Genomic DNA, 24,669 nt, shown 5'->3' with positions numbered 1-24,669 from the left:
GTTGACTATATTTTAAAATGTAATTGAAAATACATTTTCAAAGTAATGATATATTAGATTAGATGTATTCATCAACCAAGTTTACAACAAAAAATCGAGTTAATGTGTGATGAACCATTTCACTGTTTTATAGTGCTTTAATGCTATCATACTTTTTGCTTGCTAGTAATGGAATTCATTCTTAATGACAAAATACTTTGCTCCATCTTATAACTCAAATGTGTTCTGCTTTTATTTGTGATCATAAACCTGGCTGCTGTAAAGATTTCAAACTTTGAGCTTGTTTTTTGACTTAGCAATTTTGAGGGACTTCCCCAGTTTGCATGAATTTTCTTGTGCTGCTGTTATGTCTTGGCATGATTAATATCAAAGGTCTTTACTTTGTGACATGAATGGATAAAAGTCATGTACACTTCATGATTCTTTAGAGGGGAACTTAGAATAATTATAGTTTTCAGGTAGCTGTCTTAACAGCTCTTCATTAAGTCTTTACTTAAAATGGCTTAAAAGAAGATACTACCCCATTTTTCCTCTTGAAGTCTTGACTCTAAGTTAATAGTCAAATATTTTGATTAGGAAGGAGGAACACTAATGCTGATTGAGCTGATTGCATCTTGCTGCTTTTTGAAAAAGCTTCTGAGGACTACTTTTAATTAGAGGGAGATTTTGTAGGATCTTCTAAGTGTTTAACAGCAGATGATCTCATTCTAAAGACTCTTAATTATTTGCATAATATTTTTGTAGTCCTTAAACCTTGTCTTCGGTGGAAAAGCATTGGACTTATATGTAGTATGGGTATTTCTTATGCCTAACCACTAAAAATACTTAAAATGGATTGGGATCTAGTTAAATGGTAAGCTCTTCTTCCAACTTCTGTCTTTTTTGGTCAAGTCTTTTGTTCAAAGGTTTGTAATAGCATTTCTAAATAGTGAAGGAATGGATTATTTGTCATTGTTGATTGCTGCCATTCACTTAAAAATATACTCACGTTTAAGCTGTTGTGCAATTTTTAATTGGAAGCCAGCAGCTCTCCCATGAGTAAGCAGTCCTTCAGGATCTGTATTGGTTAGAAAAAATCAAGATATCTTGATTACTTAGTCGAGTTACTTTTCCTTGGTTGCAAGAGTGCAAATATACAAAATGTTTGATTCTGAGTTAACTGGCTATTACATCTAGGCTGCTTGTTTTAATAAAACTAAGCCAGTAAATAGCATTTCAAGTGCACTAGTTTTCACTGTGTGGTGGTTTAGGTATTTTTTGCCATCTTACAGGAGTTTGAGGTTTCTCAAAGTGTAAACTTTTCTTGCTTTAATTTTTCTGCTGTAACTTAAATAGCTCTATCTGTATATCAGCACAGCGGCCTCTGTGTGAAAGTAAACAGCGCTTATACAAAGATAATCACATTCAGAATGCAGAACTTTCATACTGATGGTGATTTCCTCACTAGAATTTAACAATAAAATGCGGGGGGGGGGAAGCACTTCAATGAGTAGAACTGAGTCCTTTGTAAACCAGCCCCTGATTATGCTCACAGAATGAGAAAATGTTCAGATTTTTGTTTCTTAAGAAAAATTCAGAATTAAGTAAAATTGTCCCCTTAATTTATCATGTTAAAAGGACAGGAAACTGTTGTGTATAGGCTGAATGTGTTAATATATGATGGTGAGTTATGACTGTGTGCGAAGACAATAAGCTCTCTGAATAAATCAACTTTTTTTTTCCTCTGAATAAATAAAAATATTTTGTGGATTTTCTAAAAAACAAAAACAAACAAACAAAAACCAAAAAAAACCCCAAAACCCCTTGTGATGAAATACGGGGTTATTGTAGGAGTGGCTGGTTTGCTTTTGGATTGTGGAAAAGACTGGCTAGACTAAGTGTTGCATTTCTGTAAAACAGTGGTGCACAAATAACAGACCAAAAATACTGCCTTAAAGGTGACCTTGTGAGGATGAGGGAAAGATTGTGTACTGCTTGTTCTCTGTGTGCTTATAACAGGTTTGAATTCTGATTTTCTGTCCTTGTTAGAAATTTTATAAAATGGAAGTTTCAGTCTTAATTTTTGCAAAGAAAGATGGTGCATGTATGTGAGGGTAAATACAAGCGTACCGAGGAGCATGTGAGAGCTGGTATTTTCCTCAGGAGCTGTCAGGAGCAGAGAAGCATAGATATCAGAATTCTGCAGCTTTAATAGAGGCTTCTTTGTTTACTGTGTATACTTCTTACATGCTTAATGTTTATTCCAAGTTTTTTTCCAATTTTGCAACTTCTGTTTTTTTCAGTCCTAGAGAAGAGGGTAGCCTTATGTAGGGCATTCCACAAAAACTTACTGCAATTAAAAAAACCCAACATATATTGCCCGGGATGCAGCAGTCTTCCATTTAACACTTGAAGATAAGAAATATTTATCTCCCACTGTGAACTGTGCTTTGATGAAGTGAAAGTAAGAACATGTCCTGGTGTATATACTGGCAAGAGGAGGTTTAGTCCAACTTGCATGCAGTTAGCTTTTGACTTACTGACATAAAACATACCTGTCTGCTGCAATCCCAGTAGAAAACAGCAACACTTTCTTAGTTATCACAGGGTATAGGCCTCATATTTAACAGTAATTGTTTTAAATGTTTGTAGGATTTCCAGTGAGAACATTCAAATGGATCTATTCAGCTGGGGTTCTAGGATCCACAAGGTTCTTGATTTCCAAAAAGATCTGGTGAACTCGCGTCTTCTTTAGATGTTAGTACTGCAGCACATATGCCTTGTGCAAAATTTTTATTCCAGATTACATCACTTGAAGAATTAGATTAGTAGCTTATGGCTATGAAGAGAACACAGGCTGCCTGGGATAATGCATCAGTTTATACCTGTTGCAAACTGAGATAAGTCATTCTTCAGGGTCTGTTAGGAACAACTAGCTCACAGCTGCTCCTGAAAGCATCAGTTTGTGAAACTAAGAAATTTTGATTTGACTGTTCTGTAGTCTCAACCTTGTATTGATTCATTCTATGACAAAATAAACAAGAGCTTTAAATATTAGCACCAGACATAAGAATGCGTTAGCATTTTGAAGAATTTGGAGGTTCAGGCAGAAGATTACAGACCTGAGTAGGCAATGCTACTAAACCTGCCATGGATCTTGTTGTTGCTACCTTAGACTGTTTTTTGTGGCTTCATGCATATTCCAGTTGTGCTGCTTAAGGAGCCTCATTCCCACATAAGGTATAGTTGCACATATTTTTTTTTAAGCAGCTTTCTGTTAGTTCAGCACAACCTGATGTAAGCCAGGTATAGCTGTTTGTGTGCTTATGCAATGGATTGGTGTCTGATCTGGTTAGAAATTTATTTTTCAGGTTGGTCAGCTCTACATTCCGGTTCAGTTCATAAACATTTCTTCTAGAAGAGCATAGGAGATGTTCCTTCAAACAAGTGAGGGAGGGAGAAAAGAAGCACTTACCTGCTAAAGTAGTACAAGTGCGAAATGTCTACTACATTCCTTATTCATCCATATGCCTTATTCATCTGAGGCACGAAGAAGTGGTATTAGTTACAGTCAAGAGTGCTTCAGTGGCTATCACAGTGGGAACCAGCTTCTTTTGTCTCTTTTGGGGCTTTAAACAGAAGGCAGAGATGCCAGATGAAGCAGGTCAGAGGTGAATGTATTAGAGGTTACTGTTGCCTGTGTCTCTCAGTAGTCTTCCAGTACAAAAGTTTTTCTTTGAAATAATCTTTGAGGCTAATGTTGCACTGTTGTATGTTGACAGCCTAGTATTTTGACAGGGAGGGGAACCTGCCTGGTACCAACTATTAAGGGAACATGTGATATGATACGCATTTCTGTCGCAGGATAGAGTCAAAAGTACATGGACTGAAAATAGCTTTGTACAGTATACTATTAATGTGTGGTGCTTTTTTAAAGAAACTCTAGGTAATAAATGGATTTCTCATGACTTTAACCCAAAATAATACGGTTCAAAATCTCTCCTGTTTTATTCTTTTTCATGTCAGAAAAGAACTATGAATTCTAAGTAACTGATTTTTATAGCTCAGTTGTCACCGTACTGTACCATGTATTGTGTTCAGGGTATTTACTATGCATATATACAGCTATAGGGGAAGATGTAGGCCTCATTTAAGCATGCAGTTTAGTTGATGGCTATTGGAGCTATTTAGCTGAAACTTAACTTCTGTAAGCAGTAGCCTGTAAAACTCTCATGCTTAAGCATTGGTAAAACAGACATCGCCCATACATTTTGCAGGCAACATACATCAATACTTGCCCTGTGAAAGTGATAATGTTTTTTCTGACTAACAGAAATTCCCTTCAATGCAAGTTATGAGAGATCCGTCTTAATTCAAAATGACATTGTTAAGCAGTATTCTTAATATTATGAAACAGCTGTATTTCAGTTATGTGTTAGTTTTTTCACTGGGGGCGTCAGTCTTAGCAGTAAATTGCTTTTCTCTTATTTCAGTTTTGCTCTTGAAAAATCTGATGTTACTTTTTCTTGATGCATATCTATGTTTATTTCTAGGCCTTTCTTAAAACTTTCCATGTCTAAATGGACTCCTGAATGTAATATAGTTTATACTCTAAAAGCGGATATGAAGAGTGAAGTTCCTTCTGATGCACCAAAGAGACAGGAGAGTCTGAAGGGGATCCTCTTGAACCCTGAGCCTATTGGAGCAACCAAAAGCTTCACTGCAGAGGTTGAAATGATTGCTAGTAAAGTAGGGAATGAGTTCTCTCACTTATGTGGTGATTCTCAAAAGCAAAAGGACATGAATGGCAACCGTACAGACCAAGACAAAAGTATTGTGGTGCGAAAAAAACGCAAAAGCCAGCAGGCTGGTCCTTCATATACTCAAAATTGTCCTGATAAAGAAAACCAAGGAATCTTAGGATTAAGACAGCACCTAGAAACGCAGAGTGAAGACAATGATTCTTCTTTTAGTGACTGTATCTCTTCACCTTCATCTAGCCTACATTTTGGTGACTCCGATACAGTAACATCTGATGAAGAAAAAGATGCTCCTGTAAGACACCCTCAGGCAGTGTTGAATACTACAAGTAGAACTCATAGTGCAAGGTCACAGAAGTGGCCTCGGACTGAGTCAGACTCTGTACCTGGGTTATTAATGAAAAGGCCCTGTTTTCACAGCAGTTCTTTAAGAAGACTTCCATATAGGAAGAGATTTGTGAAAACAAGTTCATCACAGCGGACACAGAACCAAAAAGAACGAATTTTAATGCAGAGGAAAAAGCGGGAAGTGTTAGCTCGAAGAAAGTATGCTTTACTACCCAGCTCTAGCAGTTCCAGCGAGAATGATCTCAGTAGTGAATCTTCTTCCAGTTCATCTACTGAAGGAGAGGAAGACTTATTTGTGTCGCCTGGTGAAAACCACCAGAACAGTACAGCTGCTCCTTCAGGTAAAACTAAATTCCTGAGGTACCTTTTATTAATGAGCTTTCATTATATACAATATGCTTTTTTTTTAATAAGTGATTTGGTGAGGTTGGTTTTGTGTTTTTATAGAAGTTATACTACAAATAGACTTACTGCATGTAATGTGAACATTACACCATAAATTCTTCATGGGAAAAGTATATTCAGAGCTTCCAGTAAAATTACAACAAATCTAGAATCTTTAGCTTTTACATTAAAGGTAAAGTTAATTGATTCTAAATGACGTACTGGAAGGTCGCTGAATCTGATTAGCCACTTGCTGTGGAGTTGCTCCATTATTTTTTTTTTTTTTAGCTGTTGAATTATATTAAAAATTTTAGCTATTGCTGCTTTGTTAACTGATTGTGGCAATAACAACTCTGGTTTCAGAATGTAGAAATATCTGCTAATACCTAATGAACTGTGCTTGACAACTTAAAAAAAATTAAAAGGAAAAAAAATTGGTCATTGTGATAAGAGCATAATAAGAGAAAATTCTAAGGCCTGAAGTTGTGGAAAGCAAAGTATAGTGTGTATACCAAATGTTTTACCTAGATAAACTCAATGCAATAATCTTGCAGTTGGTTTACACAAATGTTTCTCTACTATGTCTTGACACAGTATTTGAGGGCATGCTTGAATGTTTGGAGCAAGGGTTGAGGCGGGGAGGCGGTTTTGGTGTGTTTGGTGGTACGTGTAGTTTGGTGGTTTTGTTTTGGTTTTGTTTTTTTTTTTTCCCCTCTCCATCTACCAATTTTCTTGGACTTCCTTTCATCTTAAACTTGCCAAGTGAAAGGCAGTCCCAAGACTGGGACTGGTAACGTTCACAGTATTGTAGTTGTGCCTCCTGTTTATCATTTCAGCTTTTCAGGGAGCACAGGGAAGTAGATACATAGAACACAGCATAGTGTTAATCTGTGCAACCATGTTTTTTGCCTAGTGACAAGTATATTTTAGAAGGTGAAACCATATCTCAGACTGTGCTGATCATTCCTCTAAGAAAAAAATGACTGAAAATACAAGGACAGGTTTAAAAAAAAAAAAAAAAAAGTGCGTATGTTCATGTTAGGGCAGGATTTATGCTTGAACAGAACCAGAGTACTAAAGACTAGATTATTGCTTGTTACGCATTGTAGCAGGAAATAATTTGTGTGTTGTTCTTTAATGTACTGTTTAAACACAAGTAGTAATATTTGTAATGCAAAAATCTTACTTATGCAGTGCTAGGGCTGCATAAATAACTCTGAAACAGAAGAATTATTGCACAGCCTTGATTACCGTCATGCATTTTTGTGGGGACAGAAATGTGATTTTTAAGACTAAAGAAGTTACGTTTGACACGCATGTTCAAGTGTATTGAAGGGTATGAGCTGTAAATAATTAATGTATGGGGATTTGCATACATTCATATTAAAAACCAATTTGGGAAACTACTGTGTTAACACTTCTGCTTCCAAGTTAATAGTTTCTTCTCATTTTCAGAGAGGATGGAGTTTCATGTAACTGTAAAATGATGTAGGACCACTAACAACTCTCTTTCCACAGAGAGCATGATACAACAGTGAAACTGGTATATGGATGAGAAAATGTAGGTTATGGCTTCTCAGGCGACCATCTATTTTTAACCATGATAAATGTGTTTAAAGTGAGAATATTCGATTAATTTTTTTTAGTATACTTGAACTGTTAAAACCTACTGCCCTTTTTTAACACAAATTCAATTAATACCACTTCTGTGCTTTGATTTCCCTTGAAGTGTAGAACAAGTATTTCCATAGTGAGGCTTTCCATAGGCATTTCAAAGGAATCTTTTTTGAGAGAGATCTCTTTAAAAATTGATGTAATGATCAGTGAATATTCAAGCTGTTCAGGTAACTTCTGATAATTCAGTGATTCAGTGTGATGTTATTTTGATGGTAGGAAGACTGGAACTTGCAATTTGTTTAATCTAGTTATGTGGAAAAGTAAGTTTATTGTCCAATGGCTTAATTTTTGTACTACTTGAAAACCACAATTAATTTATTAAATTATGTTTATTCTCATGTCATGAATGAAAAATTGATTAGTTCTGCACCAGTTAATTTTAGATTAAAATACTGACATCAGTTGTAACTGAAGTAAGGTGTGCTTTAAAGAACGTGTATTCTGGTGGCTGTACTTCAGGACTAACACTTGCAGTGAGCTGAGAAGTAATTCTGGCTTAGAGCGTGTGAATACTATGGGGATTTTTTTCCAGTGGAAATATGTATTGATGGGAAGGTTTTGAGCATTTTATTTACATTTCAGATAAAATGGGAAGTTGAACAGACTTCCTGCATAGAAGTGTCTATTTTTAGTAAGATAAAGGTGTGATTAACACTTTCTGTAGCTTTCTGCTATTATATAAGGCATTTCTAGTTATTGAGTTAATTGGGACAGAAATGGGGCCAGCTGGAAAAATAGCTATGCAACTGCTCTGTATAGTGAACAAGCATGATGGTGTTTCTAAATGAGGAAGGGGTTGTATTGCTAGTAATGCTACACTAGCCTGTTAATGTTGGGGATTAATTTTTTTGCTCTAGATTGGCATGTGAAGGTTACATACGCATCTGCTGAAATTACAGAATATACTGAAGGACAAAGAACTTTTGCTAAGAATATGAGGCCTGCAGCATATATGTAAAAGTAGTAGAGGATAGACTTAAGAAAGGAGGAGAATAATAATAATCAGAAAAGAAAATACAATTTTAAAAGTTATGGTAATAACTGAATTTTTAATAAGCAGGCATCAAAGTGATGCGATTAGTCTTGTAGCCTATTTAATAGCAATTTGTATTAAGGATATGTCACAAAATATTTCTTTGCTTTGAATGTTGATGTTGTCATGGCTTATAACCCCAGCTGGCAACAAAGCACCACACAGCTGGTTGTTCGCTCCCCCCTGCTGGGGTGGGGAACGGAATCAGAAGAGTAAAAGTGAGAAAACTCATGGGCTGAGGTAAAGACAGTTTAGTAAGTAAAGCAAAAGCCACACATGCAAGCAAAACAAAACAAGGAATCCATTCACTACTTCCCATCGGTAGGCAGGTGTTTGGCCATCTCCAGGAAAGCAGGGCTCCGTCGTGTGTAACAGTTACTTGGGAAGACAAATGCCATAACTCCAAATGTCCCCCCCTTCCTTCTTCTTCCCCCAGCTTTATATACTGAGCATGATGGCATATGGTATGGAATATCCCTTTGGTCAGCTGGGGCCACCTGTCCCAGTTGCATCCCCTCGCTGGTGGGCAGTGTGAGAAGCAGAAAAGGCCTTGACTGTGTGTAAGCCCTGCTCAGCAGTAACTAAAACATCTTGGCATTATCAACATTATTTCCAGCACAAATCCAAAACATAGCCCCGTACTAGCTACTATGAAGAAAATTAACTCTAGCCCAGCCAAAACCAGCACAGATGTTTATCTAAAGATACAGTGTATTTAAAGAATCAGTAATTTAATCGCATACTGTCCTGGAAGATGTTTCTTTCTGAATATTGCACGAAATTAAACTAACAGGTCTTTTTAACCAAATAAGTGTTTAGTAGGTTAGTTATTGTAGTTAGTTTTATTAACTTGGCTATTTTTGGAAAATTATATGAATGGAGATGTGTGGGGGTTGGTTTTTTTCTTGTTTTTTATCAAAACCTTTTACAAAAGCTTTACCCCCCCCCCCCCCCAAAAAAAAAACCCCCAAACAACACTATATAGGGCTTTTCCTCCTTTTCCTTTTCTGTCAGAGCTTCAGCTACTCTTCTTGTGGAACTTCGAGCTTTGGGTGTGGAAGACTATTGAAAAAGTCTGAAATCCTGACACCTGGGAATAGATTATACTGTTTTACCAACTGTTTGCCATAAAAGCCTGTTGTCCTCATTAAATCTGGGATGACCAGGTGAAGGTCATTCAGGACAGGGAGGAGAGTTGAGGGCATAAGGACAATTTAAAAACAACTATGTGTAGTTTAATGATACAGTTACAATTGAAAGTGCAAGTGCTTTCAGGGGTATATATTCTAATCTGAATGTTGATTAGTTGGTTTTAATTTAAATACTGGGCTTACAGTTAAAATGACTGCAAGCAGCAACATTTTTGCTGTGAAATGCAAATTTGGATTCTGTGTTTTGTTTAGGTAGCTCAGAAACTTTTCTTTAACCCTTGGAGGAGCTGTATACACCCGTACAGAGATAATCCTCTTTTGACTTTCCTTGGCAAAAGTGGCAAAATTTCAACTTTTACTGTAGTTAGATTTCTATAATGTTGTAATGCAAATTTTCTGATACGCTTGTACAGGTATTTGATTTTCAGCTTGGATTTAAAGGGCTTTGGGTGCCATTTGGAGACAGCCAATCTGGGTAGGGAAATCTAGTAAAAGCTAAAATTGGAACAAGTTTTTAGCCTTACATTCTCTGATTTGGCAGTAAAGCTAAACCCTGGGGAATAGGAAAGTGTTGTTATAAAAAAAGCTGGGTAGAATTTTGCATTGTCATAAATTGTTCACCTAATAGCACTTCAAATTCCTTCAGGGTCTGAGATGTTACTTTGTATTTTTGAGCAGCTAGTGTTAGACAGGCATTGCCTCTTCCCTTGGAATGTAATGCTGATGAGAAGCTGTTCCAGTTTTTGTTCAGAGCTGCTTAGAATGATAAGACTGAGTTTATTCACTACTGTCCTCTTAATTCCTCTAACATATTTGTTGTTTGTCTCCCCAAAAAGTTTAATATAGACATCTGATGTTTTGAAAGCCATAGGCTGGTGAAAATGTTAAACGTATACCACTTTATGTTCAGATTATTTTAACAGGTTCAAGATAAACATGTATTAAGTGGAAATGAGCTGTCTGTTGTTAGAGTTAATTATTTTTCAGTTACTTAATCCTTTCTAAAACTACAGCATGTGCTCCTTTTCTCCCAGTAACAGATGCAGCTCATAATCCAGAGCTTTTATTTCAATAGCATTAGTGGACAAGGAAGTGAACACTTATCCTTTCTACCATGCCTCTTACTAGAGAGGGGTTGGGCAAGAACTGGGAAGTGGCAAGGAAAGAAGCACCTGGCTTTGTGAGCACTTGACATTAACCATTGTTGCTATATCTCTCTGCTGTGAATTGGAGCTTTAAATAGCTACAGTAATAAAAGTTAGCATGGAATTCACTTCTTCTCTTCCCTGTAGCTGCTGCAACCTTCTGTGCTGAAAAGATGCTACTTCTAGAATTGGCTTGCTGTAGCATTGCTGATAGGACTAAGATTTGTGTGCTTGGTTAAGAAGTGTCCTGGTTTTGGCGGTTAAGCCATGACAGTCGGTAGAGTTTTGGATTAGCCCATATTAGCATGGCTCACAGTTGGACAAGATCCCCTAAATTCTGGTTGTAGGCTGTCTTTTCCACCAGGGTGCAGACTCTTAAGCAATTTGTATGTTTTTGAAAATTTCTCCCATCATGCATAGCTATTGGAAAGTATATTCCAAATAAATCCAGGCACAGAAGAACTGTTGTCTTCTAACCAAGTGTCACCCAACACTAAGGGCATAGGCAGGTTCTTTTAGGGATCCTTGGCAGAACGATGATGGCACTAAATTATAGTTACAATTAAAGCTTTATTTTCTTAGCAGGATATTATGATTAGTATAGCACAGAATTTATGATTACAATGGCACAGGATTTTGACAAGCAGAATCAATATAGTACAGTCTATTAGTGTAATACAGAATTTATAATACAACTTGACTTATAATTTCTAATCACCTGGATCCTCTGCAGATCAGGTCAAATCTTAATATGTGGTTTGCTGTATCAATATAACAATCATAATCTAGACTCGAAAATCATATAAAGAATACAAGTCACTCAGTCCTCAGAGGAAGCAGAGAATGGTGGGGGCGTCCCTGGCCACTGGGGGATCACGCTTCTCACTGTCCAGCGAGCAATTCTGGTCCACGTTCCCACTTAGGACTTGTAATGGCTTGATTTTATAGACAGTGCTCTGTGTGCTGTTACTCTTCCCTGTTCTGTGACGGGGTCATCAACAACACCTGGTTGGCTGGGTGCCTGGGACCTTCAAGGCTGGCAAAGAAGGGAGTAATCGTCTTGGCGCCCAGGAGTCTTGAGGCTGATAGAGAAGGGAAGAAGAAATCTGTTTGGTTTGTCTGCTTGGTTCACAGGACCTTCAGAGCCTGAGAATGAGGCAAAAGGGAGCAAATATGTGACCTTCTTGGTAACAGAGAATGGCTGCTTGCCTCATAAAATGGTGTTAGTTATGCTAACTGTGTTAGCAGGGGTTAGGAGCAGGGAATACTGGTCACACCTAGTTCAAGAAGTTTGAAAGTTGAAGAGGGGAGTACTCATTAACACTAGTAGGATATTACTGGTTTAGCCATCTCAAGCTGAATTACTATCCAGGTAATTATCTTGAACTCAGCAGCACAAGGTGCTGTAGAGGGCCATAGTACCAGCAAGTTCAAAAAGGGATCAGACACTGTGGTGGGTTGACCCTGGCTGGATGCCAGGTGCCCACCAAAGCTGCTCTATCACTCCCCCTCCTCAGCTGGACAGGGGAGAGAAAATATAATGAAAGGCTCGTGGGTCAAGATAAGGACAGTTCAATAATGCAAAAGCAAAGGTCACAAAGGAAAACAAAAGATTTTATCCTCTACTTCCCATCAGCAGGCAATGTCTGGCCATTTCCTGGGAAGCAGGGCTTCAGTACTCATAGTGGTTGCTCTGGAAGACAAATGTAAATAACGAATGCCCCTGCTTCCATCTCTCTCTACTTTGCTTTTAAAGCTGAGCTGACATCACATGGTATGGAATATCCATTTGGTCAGTTTGGGTCAGGTGTCCTGGCTATGTTCCCTCTCAAGATCTTGCCCAGTCCCGGCCTGCCCGTGAGGGTGGGGGGGAAATGTTGGAGAGACAGCCTCGATGCTGTGCAAGCACTGCTCAGCAGTAGCCAAAACACTGGTGTGTTATCAGCACCTTTCTAGCTACCAATACAGAACACAGCACTATGAGGTCTGCTGTGGGGAGATTTAACTCCATCTCAGCCAGACCCAATACAGACACACTTGCTGACAGCTGTCCATGAGCAATGAATAGACAAGAAAGTGCTGTCTGACATCTGTAACATTGTTGTGGGTGCTGGGTGGTGTGAGAGGCTTCAGTTAAAGACTGTAGCCTGGATTTTCTACTCTGACTGCAGAGTTTTGCCTGCTGCAGCTGGCGGAGAGAACGTGGGCCTCAGCAGGCCCTTGGTCTGATCCAGTGAAAGCTTGGAACTCAAAATAAGTCATCTCTGTCACTGGAACTTGCCTGCTTATTTTAAATCTCTTCTGTTTTCACTTATGGCTTGGTCAGACTGTCTCATTTGAAATTGTGTATTGTAAAACTCCTTCGCTATCTTACATGTAAAATTTAAACTACTTAAACACCATATTAATTGCAAAATAGATGTAAAATAACCTCCTGGAAGGACAACAAGCAGCCAGACATAAATTTGGATATTATACCAGTGTTATTTATGTCCTTGGAGGGGTACCTGTATAGATGGTGATTGATTAATCTCTGTTATGCCATGTTCTTTCAGAGTTAACTAATAGTATAATCATATTTATTATACACAGAGTATAATTGTATATATTTTACACGTTTTACTGAGAAAAGCTTAGTCTCTTGCTTGTAACTTCTGGATTATTAAAGTATTTGATTCTAAAACCTGCTTCCCTGAACTGCATGTGGTCTGTCAACAATACCTAGCAGTTATAGTTCTGAAATAATCTTACAACTTTTTGGGGAAAAGATACCCTCATTTACTGATCTAAATATTGGACTATATACACTATTATTTACTATATTATATTAATATATTAATAAGTTAAATTCTGCTTAATAAAGTACTTTAATCTGACAGATTTACTGTCTTTGTGATATAGGGCCTGGAGGGAAGTATTTTGTTTGCTAAGGGATGATTATCATTGTGACCATGTTCAAATTTGGACTCAAGCCAGTGTAGTTTATCCCTTCCCCTAGGTTGGCTGAGAACTAGGTTTCTATCGTAAAACAGGCTTTCAGAAGAGGGGAAAAGCTTCTGTAAAGAAGTTACTGATTGTTACTGATTATTAGGCATGTACAAAACCTAATTACTGACTGCTGTTGATAGGTCTGAATTGTTGGGATATGCAAAACTTGTAAACTAAAATTTGGTGTTTTGCATGCTCTACAAAATATTATTCGGGGATGTGAGTAGAAAAAAACCCCAAAGTTCAGTGGAAACTAATAAAATTCGTGCTGTAATTTTCAGTAGAAGTTTTGTTTTTAACCAGCTCATTTAAAATGTAGAATGAGTTTTTCAGTGGTGGCCCAAAGGTTAATTTAGTCACAAACAACTACAGTATAATTTGCTTGCTGCATTTTGTATTCAGGAGATGACACAGAGAAATAGTGTATACCCGCAGGAGGATAATTTTCTGTTTGTTTCATAGCCATAGGTATTATGCTGAAAGTAGTACAAAATACCTGTCATAGATCTGCATAACTATTTTGCTGCCAACAGTCCAATGACTCTTCTCCTTGAAGGGAGATTACCTTCAAGGAGTATAGGATTAGTATAGTAACACACTCATTATACAGATTTAGCTGTTCTCTTACAGGGTCAGTCATTTAGATGATACATTAATGAGTAAGGTATTCATATTTATACTTTTAAGTAAGATCAAATTTGCTTGAAGTTCATTCCAGAGAGAAGGTGACTGGTCAGTGACTGGTACGTGTATAAAAGCAAATAAATGAAGTATACCTTGTCATGTGGACTATATAAAGCATCCTGTGAAGTAGACCGCAGGGCGAAAAGTAATACTGACAAAGATGTGCAAGTATTTTGTCATCTGGTGTATTTCTGGATTTGGATTTTTGTTTGTTTTGTTGTGGGTTTTTTCCTTGGCTGTCGGTATGTTTTGTAAATTGTGCGTTACATTAGAACTGGGATTTACTGAAATATCAAATTGTGTTGATTTTATGCCCTTCCTAAGAAATTTACTTTACAGGTGTGTGTATATATAGCAAGTGTATTCCCATGTACATCTAAAGATGTAGACACCTTAAAGATACATTCAGCTGTTTACTGCTAACGTGTAGCCTTGGATTCACCAGATGGCTCCTGAGTTACATATGTGGTAAATATTTAAGGCATGCGAGTGCCTCAAAATTCTCTTGAGCAAATATTTTTAGAAACAATACAGCAAAACCTCTGAAAATCCATGTTTTATTTCTGCATGTCAGTCATCTCACTAAAGAAAGTTTCCTTCTGCTTTACAGGGTTTTGCACTCCTAAGGTTCAAGTCAGCCATCTTGAACTACTCTGACTGATGTACCAGTAAAGTTCACCTTCAGACACTAACTTAACTTGCAAAGTTGCATTATGTAGAACTGCAAAACATCATGGCTTTGCTAGGATTAGGCTTGGAGTAGTTCAAACGAGCAGACTTGAATTTTAAGTGCATTTGGCAGTGAATTCTCCCCCCTCCCCCCCCAGCTTTGGTACTACAGAACATACAAAAAGACATCTTAAATTTCACTTGTTCTTTAGTATCAGCAATTTTAATTGTTAATTGCCTTGTAAATGAAATGGTCTAATGCTAGGATAAATCCCTTATATACGGGCTTCCTGAAGTTTCCAGGGGCTCTCCTTGATAGCTGTGTTGCTGCTCATGTATTGCAGGCACCCTCTATTCCTGTTGGCCTGTCAAAGAGGCTGTCCTCTGAGACCTCATTTTGAGAGATTATTTCAGAGACTTTTCTTTGTTTTAACACCATCCTTTTCTCTGCTTTGTAGAAGCTTGTCTAAATCAGAACAAACTGGTGTGGTTTTGTTTGTGATGTTTCAACTGTGTTCTCTTCCTTGTAGTAATGTATAAGGAGAGGCAAAGAAGAAATAGTAAATCCTGTTGACAATGAAAGATTAGATTTTCATACCACTTAGTACTACTGGCTCTGCGGCTAGTGTCTGACTATGGAAGAGCTACCTGATGAGGATTATGAACATTACTTCAGTGTTGCTTATGTTAATGAAGTTTTGCTATTCAACTGACTTTTTATTGTTCAGATAAATGTAATGACACCAGTTTGTATTGGCTGATTGTCTAATATCTACTGTTCTCCAAACTACTGCAATGTTCTTAAAATAAGCAAAGTTCACATACATGTACTTGCCCCCTTTGTGTGTTTCTAATAGAACTTACTTGAAAGTGCTTTTTATTTAAAAGGTGGTACAAAGTTGCGTATGATCATAACTTATATTCATAGGTTTTTCCCAGCAATGTATTCTTACTAAATGCCTTACAAATATTTACATAGTTTAGAGGAGTTGCTTTTCTGCTTAATTTTGAAGAAAGTGTGTATTATTGGCTCCTTGTATAGGAAAGCCCTTCATGGCATGAAAACCTAATCAGTTTGTGCTTTTGACTTGGGAGGGTGCTATTAGAATGCATGAGCAGTAAGAAATAGCATACAGTTGAACTATGTCTATGCTATATCCTACTTACAGCAACTTTGACTATTTTCCTAAAGATTTTCTTTATTATTTTGGAAGTCATAAAACCTGTTCATCCAGTAACAACCCTGATGGTTTCTACAGTCTGACTTGTGTAGTCTGTAAAATCACATCTTGACTAAAGATTTGCTTAAAAAAAGGATTAAGTAAAACGAACTCTCAAACCATGACAAAGGTGAGTACCTGAACTGTGTAGATATTCAGTTCAGAATTCCCTTTGGTTTTCATGAGATAAGCTTATGTCAGAATTTCGGTAGAGGTGCACACTAGAATTGCATGACATATGATTTTGTCCTCAAGGAGGTGCTCTTTATTTTCACAAGTAATGAGATCATACTTAAGTCTCAATCTTCCTGCTTTTGCACCTGTCATAAATTTCAATAAATATTGAGCCTGAGGACATGTGGACTCCCAGGAGTGCTCTCAAACTTACTGTAATTCAGAGAACCACGTGTTTAGAAGCACAGAGATGGGGAAAAATAGTTTTGTTTTTCTAACTGATTTTTCAATGACTGCTTGGCTAGCTGGTTTTGTCTGAGAAGCAGCTAAGATAGTTTTGTGTGAGGAAGCTGTTGCTTGTTTGTCCATGATTTGCAAGACGTCAAAAGCATGACATTCACATTCTTCTGAATGTGATGATGACTTTTGCTGCCTTTCTTTCACTTTGAGTAATTGGCCTCTCTGTATTTTCAATTTTAGCATGTGACTTTGTTTTTTAGGCACTGTAATGTTTTCAGCTTTTCCCCAAATTTTCTTGCAAGTTCTGAGAATTAATTTTGTCACGTATTCCTTCTGATCGTGAGAACTGGTGAACACCAATATTTGGAAGCATCGCTCTTTCCACCTTCAGGCACCAGTCTCTCTGGGATAAGGATGATCAGAAACAAGCAAAGGCCATTGGAAAATAAGTAATGCAACTTGTTTTTTCAAAATACAAAAATGTTGGTACTTGGGGGGGAATAATCGACCCTGCCTTGTCATTGGGTAGAGCAGCTGAGAACAGTCAGTCCATACAAGATGTAAGTATTGACTTGGAAGAGACCAAATTCTTCAAGCACTTTTCTTGAAGAAATTTGCAAATCTCAGAATGGTAGTTTGTGATTTCTAACCTCCACTGCTTTGCTAGTTTGAAAGTGTGTTTTTATATTAAATGACTGAATTTCATTGGTATTACAGCTAATAAAATTCACCGTAATTGCTTCCAGTAGAATGTAAGCTTGCATATCTTACACACACACACCCCAATCTTCTGTCCCCTTTCCTTTTTTTACTTCAATATTTACAGCAGAATTGCTACCTGTAATAATTAGGTCATGTATTTGACAGTTGCACCTAAAGTTTTGACATACACCATGAAATTCTCTACCTATATGTATTTTAAGTCTAGGAAAATAATAGTCTCTTATAATGACAATTCCTGAGATAGATGGAAGTATACAAACTTTCTTCTTCCTTTTTCCTCATCAGGAAGTATTGATGAAGATGTTGTGGTGATTGAAGCATCCTCCACTCCCCAGGTCACTGCTAATGAAGAAATAAATGTTACCTCAACAGATAGTGAAGTGGAGATTGTCACAGTTGGTGAAAGCTACAGGTGAGACTGGCATCTAGTTGTTAATACAACTTGGCTTGACTCCAAGTTTGTCAGAAGGCTCTGTATCATTAAAAGCCTGTAAGGTAATGTCACAGAAATTCTAACCGGGATGCATAGTATGCATTTTTTGATTAAACAGAAAAAAACCCCCAAAACCCAAACAACAAAAAAACAAAACCCCAAAGAAACAAACAAACAAAAAACCCCAAACCACAGCTTTGCCAAAGCTTGACAATTCAACTAATCTGGAATTATTGAGGTGGTTGTAGTTGGTGTGACTGATGAGCAGAATTTTGGGGAAACAAAACTGTACAGTGAGATTGTAGAGAGAGAAAGTTTAGACTGAGTTGACTATCTAGGGATTAACTGAGCATTTCTCAGGAAAGCATCCTACGTTTTTGAAGCTGCTGGTGTGTATGCTTTCATGTTCTTCTATGCCTCTCTGGAAGTTTTGTTCCATATTTGTCACATTTTGCAGAAGCTATTAAAGTGGAGTTCCTTGAAGAAGAAAACTTGAAATTGTCATGTGCATGGGACTGTTGGAGATGGCTGCCTATTACGTATGTTTTCATATTGGTGAACATGAAGACAAAATTGTAGAATACAAAGAATGACTATCCACTTTTTATAAAATAATGACAAAGGAACAATAGGCAGTAAATTATGAAAACATTCCATCTGTTTGTCGTCAGATAGCGCTTTCACTAATGCAGTTTTAAATTTAAAATAACAGACAAGTTTTCCTGCAAAAATCACTTCTATTGTAATAAATATCACATTGAACAAACCAACTTTATGTTTAAGACAAATGTGTGCATAATGTAGATTTTGTGAGCACTAGGAACTAACTAAATTTTTTGTTAAACTTTGACACACAAAGGACATCATACTCACAAAAGTATGCAGCCTGAATCTATAGCAAAGAGGAAGTGGGGAGAGATGGTCGAAATCAACATTTTAAAAATTCTTCAACAATATGTTTCTTTATATTTCCTTCTGTTTAAAAGAAAACAGAAGCTGCAGAATCAACAGATGCTCTGTCTTGAGGTGATTAGAAACACGTTTCTAGAAGTAGTTGATTTATCCACGTGAATGTATTTGTTGAGAAGAGTCATTAAAAAATTTCTGAAGCAACGTGTATGCTTGGACAGACTTGAGCTAGATCAAGTTAATGCTTTAGCCACTTATAACTTGCATATAAAGCTTTAAAGAGTAAAAAATTAGGCTAGATGAAAGTGATTGTGCTTATAGAACATTAATTCAAACCTCATTAAAGACAGATAAGATGCTTTTAAAAAATAAACAGCTGTCTTCCTAGCATCAATAAGAAATGTTTTGTGTAGTAGCCATAAAAGACTTGAAAAAATTACTTCTTTCTTCCCTCACCTTCTGCAATGCTACAGCCAAAACGGTGGCAGCAACCCCTCCTGAGATTTTTATTGATGTCATTAGTGTCTTTACTGGTGCCTTAAGTGAGGAGGAGATTGAACCAAGGGCACTTTCTGGTGCATTTAATTTTTTGGCCTGTTTGGTTTGTTAGACCTTCTGATACGCAGATTTCTCAAAGGCGTTTGATTATTTATCTTTATTAATATCATAACAGAATGGTCAAATTAAGTTTTACTTTTGGGGCGAAGATTAAAGAAATAATTGGGTTTTACTTTGTATTGGAAAAAGCCATGATTCAATGTTTAAAAAAAAAAACAAACCCACCATAAGGCAAAAAATCCAGGGAGTTTGCTATGAGGAGGAAGAGTCTTAAATTCAAATCTTGAGCCTGAAATATCAGAAACTTCTAAACTAGTCTTTTATACTTTGAACATAGAATATTTCCTCTGGAGGTTTTCCTGTGTCTTCAAGCATATTAGTTTTGCCAACCACAATGTAAGGCAGCTCTGGGACATCTAAATGATAGTTCAGTATAAAATTATAAATATAAATGCTGTAAGCAAACTGAACATTATGAAGGTTATTTACTGAACTCAGAATACTGTTCAGAGTGAAATAAATGGTTACTTACAGGCAAAAGTGTATATTTGGATGAAAGTAAAAAAAAAAGTCAAATCAGAAATGCAAAAATGAAGATACCTCTTTTGACGCTTCATAGTACTGCTTGCTTTTTTCTGTGAAATCTGAGGCTAACATTTTTAATGCTTGTTATATACACTGAATACTCTAGAACTAACAACTTGTATTTTTTTCAAAACTCAATTGTTAGTTGAGTAGCAGTGTATATCCCCACAGTAATATATGGACTTACAGAGTGCACATTGATAGTAGTGAAAAAGATTGTAGATTTGAAAAAGTTTACTTAAATTCTGGAGGCTGTCACTTCGATGCTTGTCTTTATACAAAGCATTCTGCAGGGAAGTTGCAACTTTACACATGACAATTTCAAAAAAATTAAAATTCTGACATGCTAATCTTGACCTTAGTAAAGAAAAGATTAATCTAATAGTAGGCTCTAAATTTAAGCTGTGGTAAGAATGTATGGTTGAGATATTTAAGCCTGTTAAAGCTGGTTTCTGTACCTTCCTAAATGGAAGATAAAAAGCATTATTTTTTAAAAAATAGTTTTAAACAAGTGGCCATATAGGAATATTTTTATTTATTTACAATTTACAGGTGAAACTTACTTTGAAAGGAATCGATGCACTTGAATGCAGGGGTTTTTTTTAGTGAATGAAGTTGCTAATACCTGAAGGCCAGCTGATGGTTCAGTGTACATACAAGTTTATTGGCCATTTTAGTGCTAAAGATCAGTAAGGAGGAAAGAAAATTCATGAAGTGTTTAATCTGTCTCTTCCTGAATCCTCCTTTCAGTCATACCAAATTTTTTTGTGGGAGAGAAGACGACTATTGGAAGAAAGGAGGAAGCCAACATTCTCCAGACAACACACCTGGATCCCTTAGAAACTCAAAATTTGTGTTTAGAGTTGGAAAAGCTAGAGACAAAAAAAAATAGTTTTGTGTTGAAAATGTTGAGGCAAAGAATCTGTTGTGATGTAGAACCAGGAGCATGTTAGAGGATATGAGATCATCTTGCACTATTATTGATGTGTTGTGGGCAGGATAGGTAAAAAACATAGAAATGGAACGTTCCAAGAACATTTCTCTCAAAGAAAAAGGTAGTAAAGCTGAATGGGGAGCAGATAATGAAAAAGCTTTAGAGAGCTACTACATGAGAGAAAGGGTTTCTTTCTGCGGTGCCTTCAACCAGACTTTCTGGGTAACTCTACAGGTCCTGCCTTGCTTGTCATGACAGCAAATAGTAGAATTTGTGCTCGTTTTTAAGGTTTGCTGTCTCTTGTCTTAAGTGTAATATTGTGTGGGCTTTAAGAATTCCTCCCCCTCTGTCCCCCACTCCCTTCCAGCATTTATTTCTTGTCATCCTCCTCCACTCTGTTAGTGAAATCCTACTCTGATGATTGCTATTTTCCTAACAGTAAGAAGATCAGATTAAACTGGCCGTGGACTCTGGAAAAAGCAGTAATGGGACACCATTGCTCAGCAATGAATACATAGTGCTTGATCCTAAACCACACATAGTATACTTTATCAGTAGCATCAATGTAAAATTGTCCAGTGGATAGCTACTCATTTTGGCCTCCTAGAAGTAAGAAGGAGAGTGCTCACAAAAAAAAATTCCTTACTTTCATTCACTCTTAAAGAAACTATTCTGAAACTAAACCCCGTTAAAATCATTTGTCTTGAGAAAAACACTTTTAGTGGGAACTGTTAAGCTGCAGTTTCTTTGAGTTTATCCCACAACTAAGAATAGCAGACCCAAAAATCTTACTCACAATTTAAACCAAGAAATTACCAAAAACTTTGTGACTGCATCCCTTTGTTGGTTCTTTTGTTACCAGAGCAGCTTAATTACTTGTCTGATTTGTATTTGCCTTGTGAAATCAAGATGCTAATGCTCTTCTGCTTCTTTTCTGAGTGGTCGCTGGTGAAGTGCAGTTGGTAGCATGTTGAAGCCTCACTTGGTCATGTGCATATAGAAATTTATCACTTTTTCTTACATTGCAGAGTCTCATGTTTGAGAAAATAACATACAGAAATCCATGTGTTAGTTTCTTCCTCCATGTCCTTCATTTTGCCCAGTGCGCCATATTCCATCAAGAAATTGTTACGTGCTGATGGTTATTCCCTCCTCCTCCCTTCTCCATCAAGATAGGGCCACTTTCAAAAGCACAGAGAAAGTTAAATCTTTGATGTAAAATAAACTGCATCTCAAGCAGCAGTGTAGCAGCTGAAATCATAGCTAGGAGGATGAGATAGACAGTATCTACCAAAATGCCATGAAGCCTTCACTAACAATCCTTTTCTGATTGTGAAAAAGCTATTAAGATCTGGTTGAGAGTCATCTTAGCATTAAATGGACTAAACAATTTGGTCATACACACTTCAGAGGTGGACTAACCTAGCCATTTTGAAATTACATGGACTCAGCCACAGACTGAATATACACAGCACTGTATAGCTAACATACTCATTAGTCGTTCAGAATAATGTCCTGTTTAATCATAACAAGGAAATAAAGACCCAGACCTCTAACTTTAAGACTGTTTCAATTCAGTAGTCCATCCTTTCCACCTCCATCTTTGCTTGAAATCATACCTGATTCAAAAACTCCTAAACATTATCAGCTCACTGTACAGTTGTATGCTAGGCCTTATTTCTCTTCGTCTCAAGTTTGATGCTTTGTCATGTTGTCTGCTTGTTCTTTTCTGCAAGAAATCCAAAGAAGTTTCTTATTGTTGAATTTACAGCTTGCATTGAAAAACAAAAAATATGGATGTAGTAGGTACTGCACTGGTTTTGATATGGTGCTGGACTTCTGTGAGAGAAGTGAACACTGGCAATCCTGTGTACCCTTCCACAGCTAATTTCTCCTCTCTTTTACTACCAAACCCGAGGTGGTCCCATGAACTTTAGCTCTTAGTTAACTGAAGGGAAGGGGAAGATGAAGTAGAAGGTGGGAACTTAATCTCTTCTTGTATTTCCAAAGTGCACCTTGGAACAGCAGAGTGTAATAGTAAAGTTTGTAAAGGGGCTTGGGAGGTAAATTTCATTCTGGATTGTTAGTAGGACACACACAAATCAATGTGGACATTATGTAAATCCAAACTTTAAAGAAAATGTGCCTATTTGAACCAACGCAATCTTTAAATTACAGTGACTACTGAAGTGGACTTGAAGTGTAAGCCAGTTGAGAATACTGTAGCAAGCATACTTTTTGCACTACAGGAGAATACATTGATCTTTGTTAGTGAATTAGACAGATAAGGGTGAAGGGAGTACAGGCAGAACAGAAATGTAGACTGAGCTCCATGGTGATTTGTGCAGTGGGGTTTGTTTGTTTTCAGTGAAGTCACTGCCTTTTCTTACATTTTCCTCTTCTGAATTTCTGAAGTCTGAGTACATTGTTTTTCCAAATTGGAAATAAGTGCCACTTGATTTATGTAAATACTGGGGAGTCAAAGGTTTTTGAGAGTGAACTGGTAAATACAGTACTGTAAAAATATTCTTCCCTTAATTAAAGACAGTATCCTCTTCGACTCCAAAGCATCATTGATTTGAGTGTTTGGGTTTGTATGGCTGAATTGAATGCAATGGGTGCTAAGTGTTATACTATAGAGATAAAACCATCCCTTTCCTTAGGTATGGTTACAGACCTAACAATTTCCTCTCCTCAAGCCACATTTCATTTAAGTTTAATTAAGTGTTGCACAAAGCTGTGTTCATTCTTAGGGGAGGGGGAGGGAGATAATACTCAAGAGAGAGAAGTCCAGAGATTTTGCACTTTTTAGGACATTTTGGAAATTTAAATTAAAGCATAGAAATTATCCTCTGAAAATATTCTGTCACAAGTTAACATGCAAAGGACTTAATATTTACAAATTTTTATTGTCTTTACAGTTCTGTCATCATTCATAGATCCGCTGTTTCAGACTGCATATGAATAGTATAGGATTTGGAGACCCTTCATCTGCTATTAACAAAGTTAAAACATAACATCAGATACAATTGCTGCCTGACTGCGGTTGTAGGGTTTCACAGTGAATTTTTTTGTATGTATTTAATAGGAACATGGTTTAAAGACCTTTAAATTCTACCTGTTGGGTATTTGCTATTATGTTATCTGGTAAATGCTGCAGTAATGTTTCTAAGTACACATCTAGTGAATGCAGAGTAGTGGGGTATTTTAACATAACAAATGCTTTTCTAAAAATTAAAAAAAATACTTCAAATAGATTCTCAAACAGTGAGGAGAAAACTTTAATAATGGCAAAATTTATACTTAAGGTGTTACTTTTTTTAAGGTCTCGTTCAACACTTGGACACACAAGATCACACTGGGGACAAAGCTCTAGTTCTCATGCTGCACGACCTCAAGAACCACGGAATCGCAGTAGGATTTCCACAGTCATACAGCCACTGAGACAGAATGCAGCGGAAGTAGTGGACCTTACAGTGGATGAAGATGGTAAGTTGCTCTGGGCTGAGAAATCTTGTCCTTTTTCAGAAGCAGGATCATCAGTGTAAGGGGAGTGGAGTTAATTGCATCAGTTATAACATACCATTCTAAGAAAGAGTCTCAATTCTAAATAAATTAATTTCCAAGCCTGTCAGAAAATCCTCTTGCGGCCTTCCTTTTAAAATTAAAAGTTTAGCCATTCCCAGTGGGGCTACTAGTTCTAATTTTTCTTCCAAAACTGACTTGGGTGTGTGTCTGAGGGATGACTCACCAGCCAGAAATTACAGAACAGGTTGGAACTACTTCTTTAAAAATATGCACTTACTTCAGTACAACACTATAAAAGGAAAATCTATTGCTGCTTATGCTTTGGAATAGTTGCTGTTCTTTCAGGCCTTGGAGTGAAAATAATGTAAAAAAAAGAAAAAAAAACAACAACCCCAAACTAGTAAAGTATAAGTATGTTAGGTTTCTGGAGCTGTAACCTTTCATTGTTTCCTAACATTAAAACCTACTGGCACTTAACAAGTCTATTCCTGCTGAAAATCATAAGAGCAACTTCCAGGTATTGTCAAAAGTTGAGAGAAGGAAAAAC

The 24,669-nt window shown here is 36.9% G+C and overlaps 1 protein-coding gene across 5 annotated transcripts in view; it reads left to right on the top strand.

Moving 5' to 3' along the window:
• The first annotated feature begins 3,197 nt into the window (after positions 1–3,197).
• The window catches only part of RNF111 (ring finger protein 111), a 47,042-nt gene continuing 25,570 nt past the window's right edge, over positions 3,198–24,669 (top strand). For 4 of the 5 annotated variants that reach the window (XR_774627.1, XM_010571759.1, XM_010571757.1 and 1 more), the window contains exons 1-4: positions 3,198–3,219; positions 4,533–5,428; positions 17,461–17,587; positions 23,920–24,083. Coding sequence is in view for 4 of the 5 variants with exons in the window: in XM_010571759.1 (XP_010570061.1) it covers positions 4,552–5,428; positions 17,461–17,587; positions 23,920–24,083 (1,168 nt within the window). In the remaining variant the exon portion in view is untranslated. Of the gene's footprint in view, positions 3,220–4,532; positions 5,429–17,460; positions 17,588–23,919; positions 24,084–24,669 lie in introns of those variants that run through there. The other variant, XM_010571758.1, reaches the window with a different exon arrangement.

Source organism: Haliaeetus leucocephalus, unplaced genomic scaffold, assembly GCF_000737465.1.
Source record: "Haliaeetus leucocephalus isolate CR32 unplaced genomic scaffold, Haliaeetus_leucocephalus-4.0 Scaffold339, whole genome shotgun sequence".
Taxonomy (NCBI): Eukaryota; Metazoa; Chordata; class Aves; order Accipitriformes; family Accipitridae; genus Haliaeetus; species Haliaeetus leucocephalus.
This window is presented reverse-complemented; position numbering and strand designations above follow the sequence as displayed.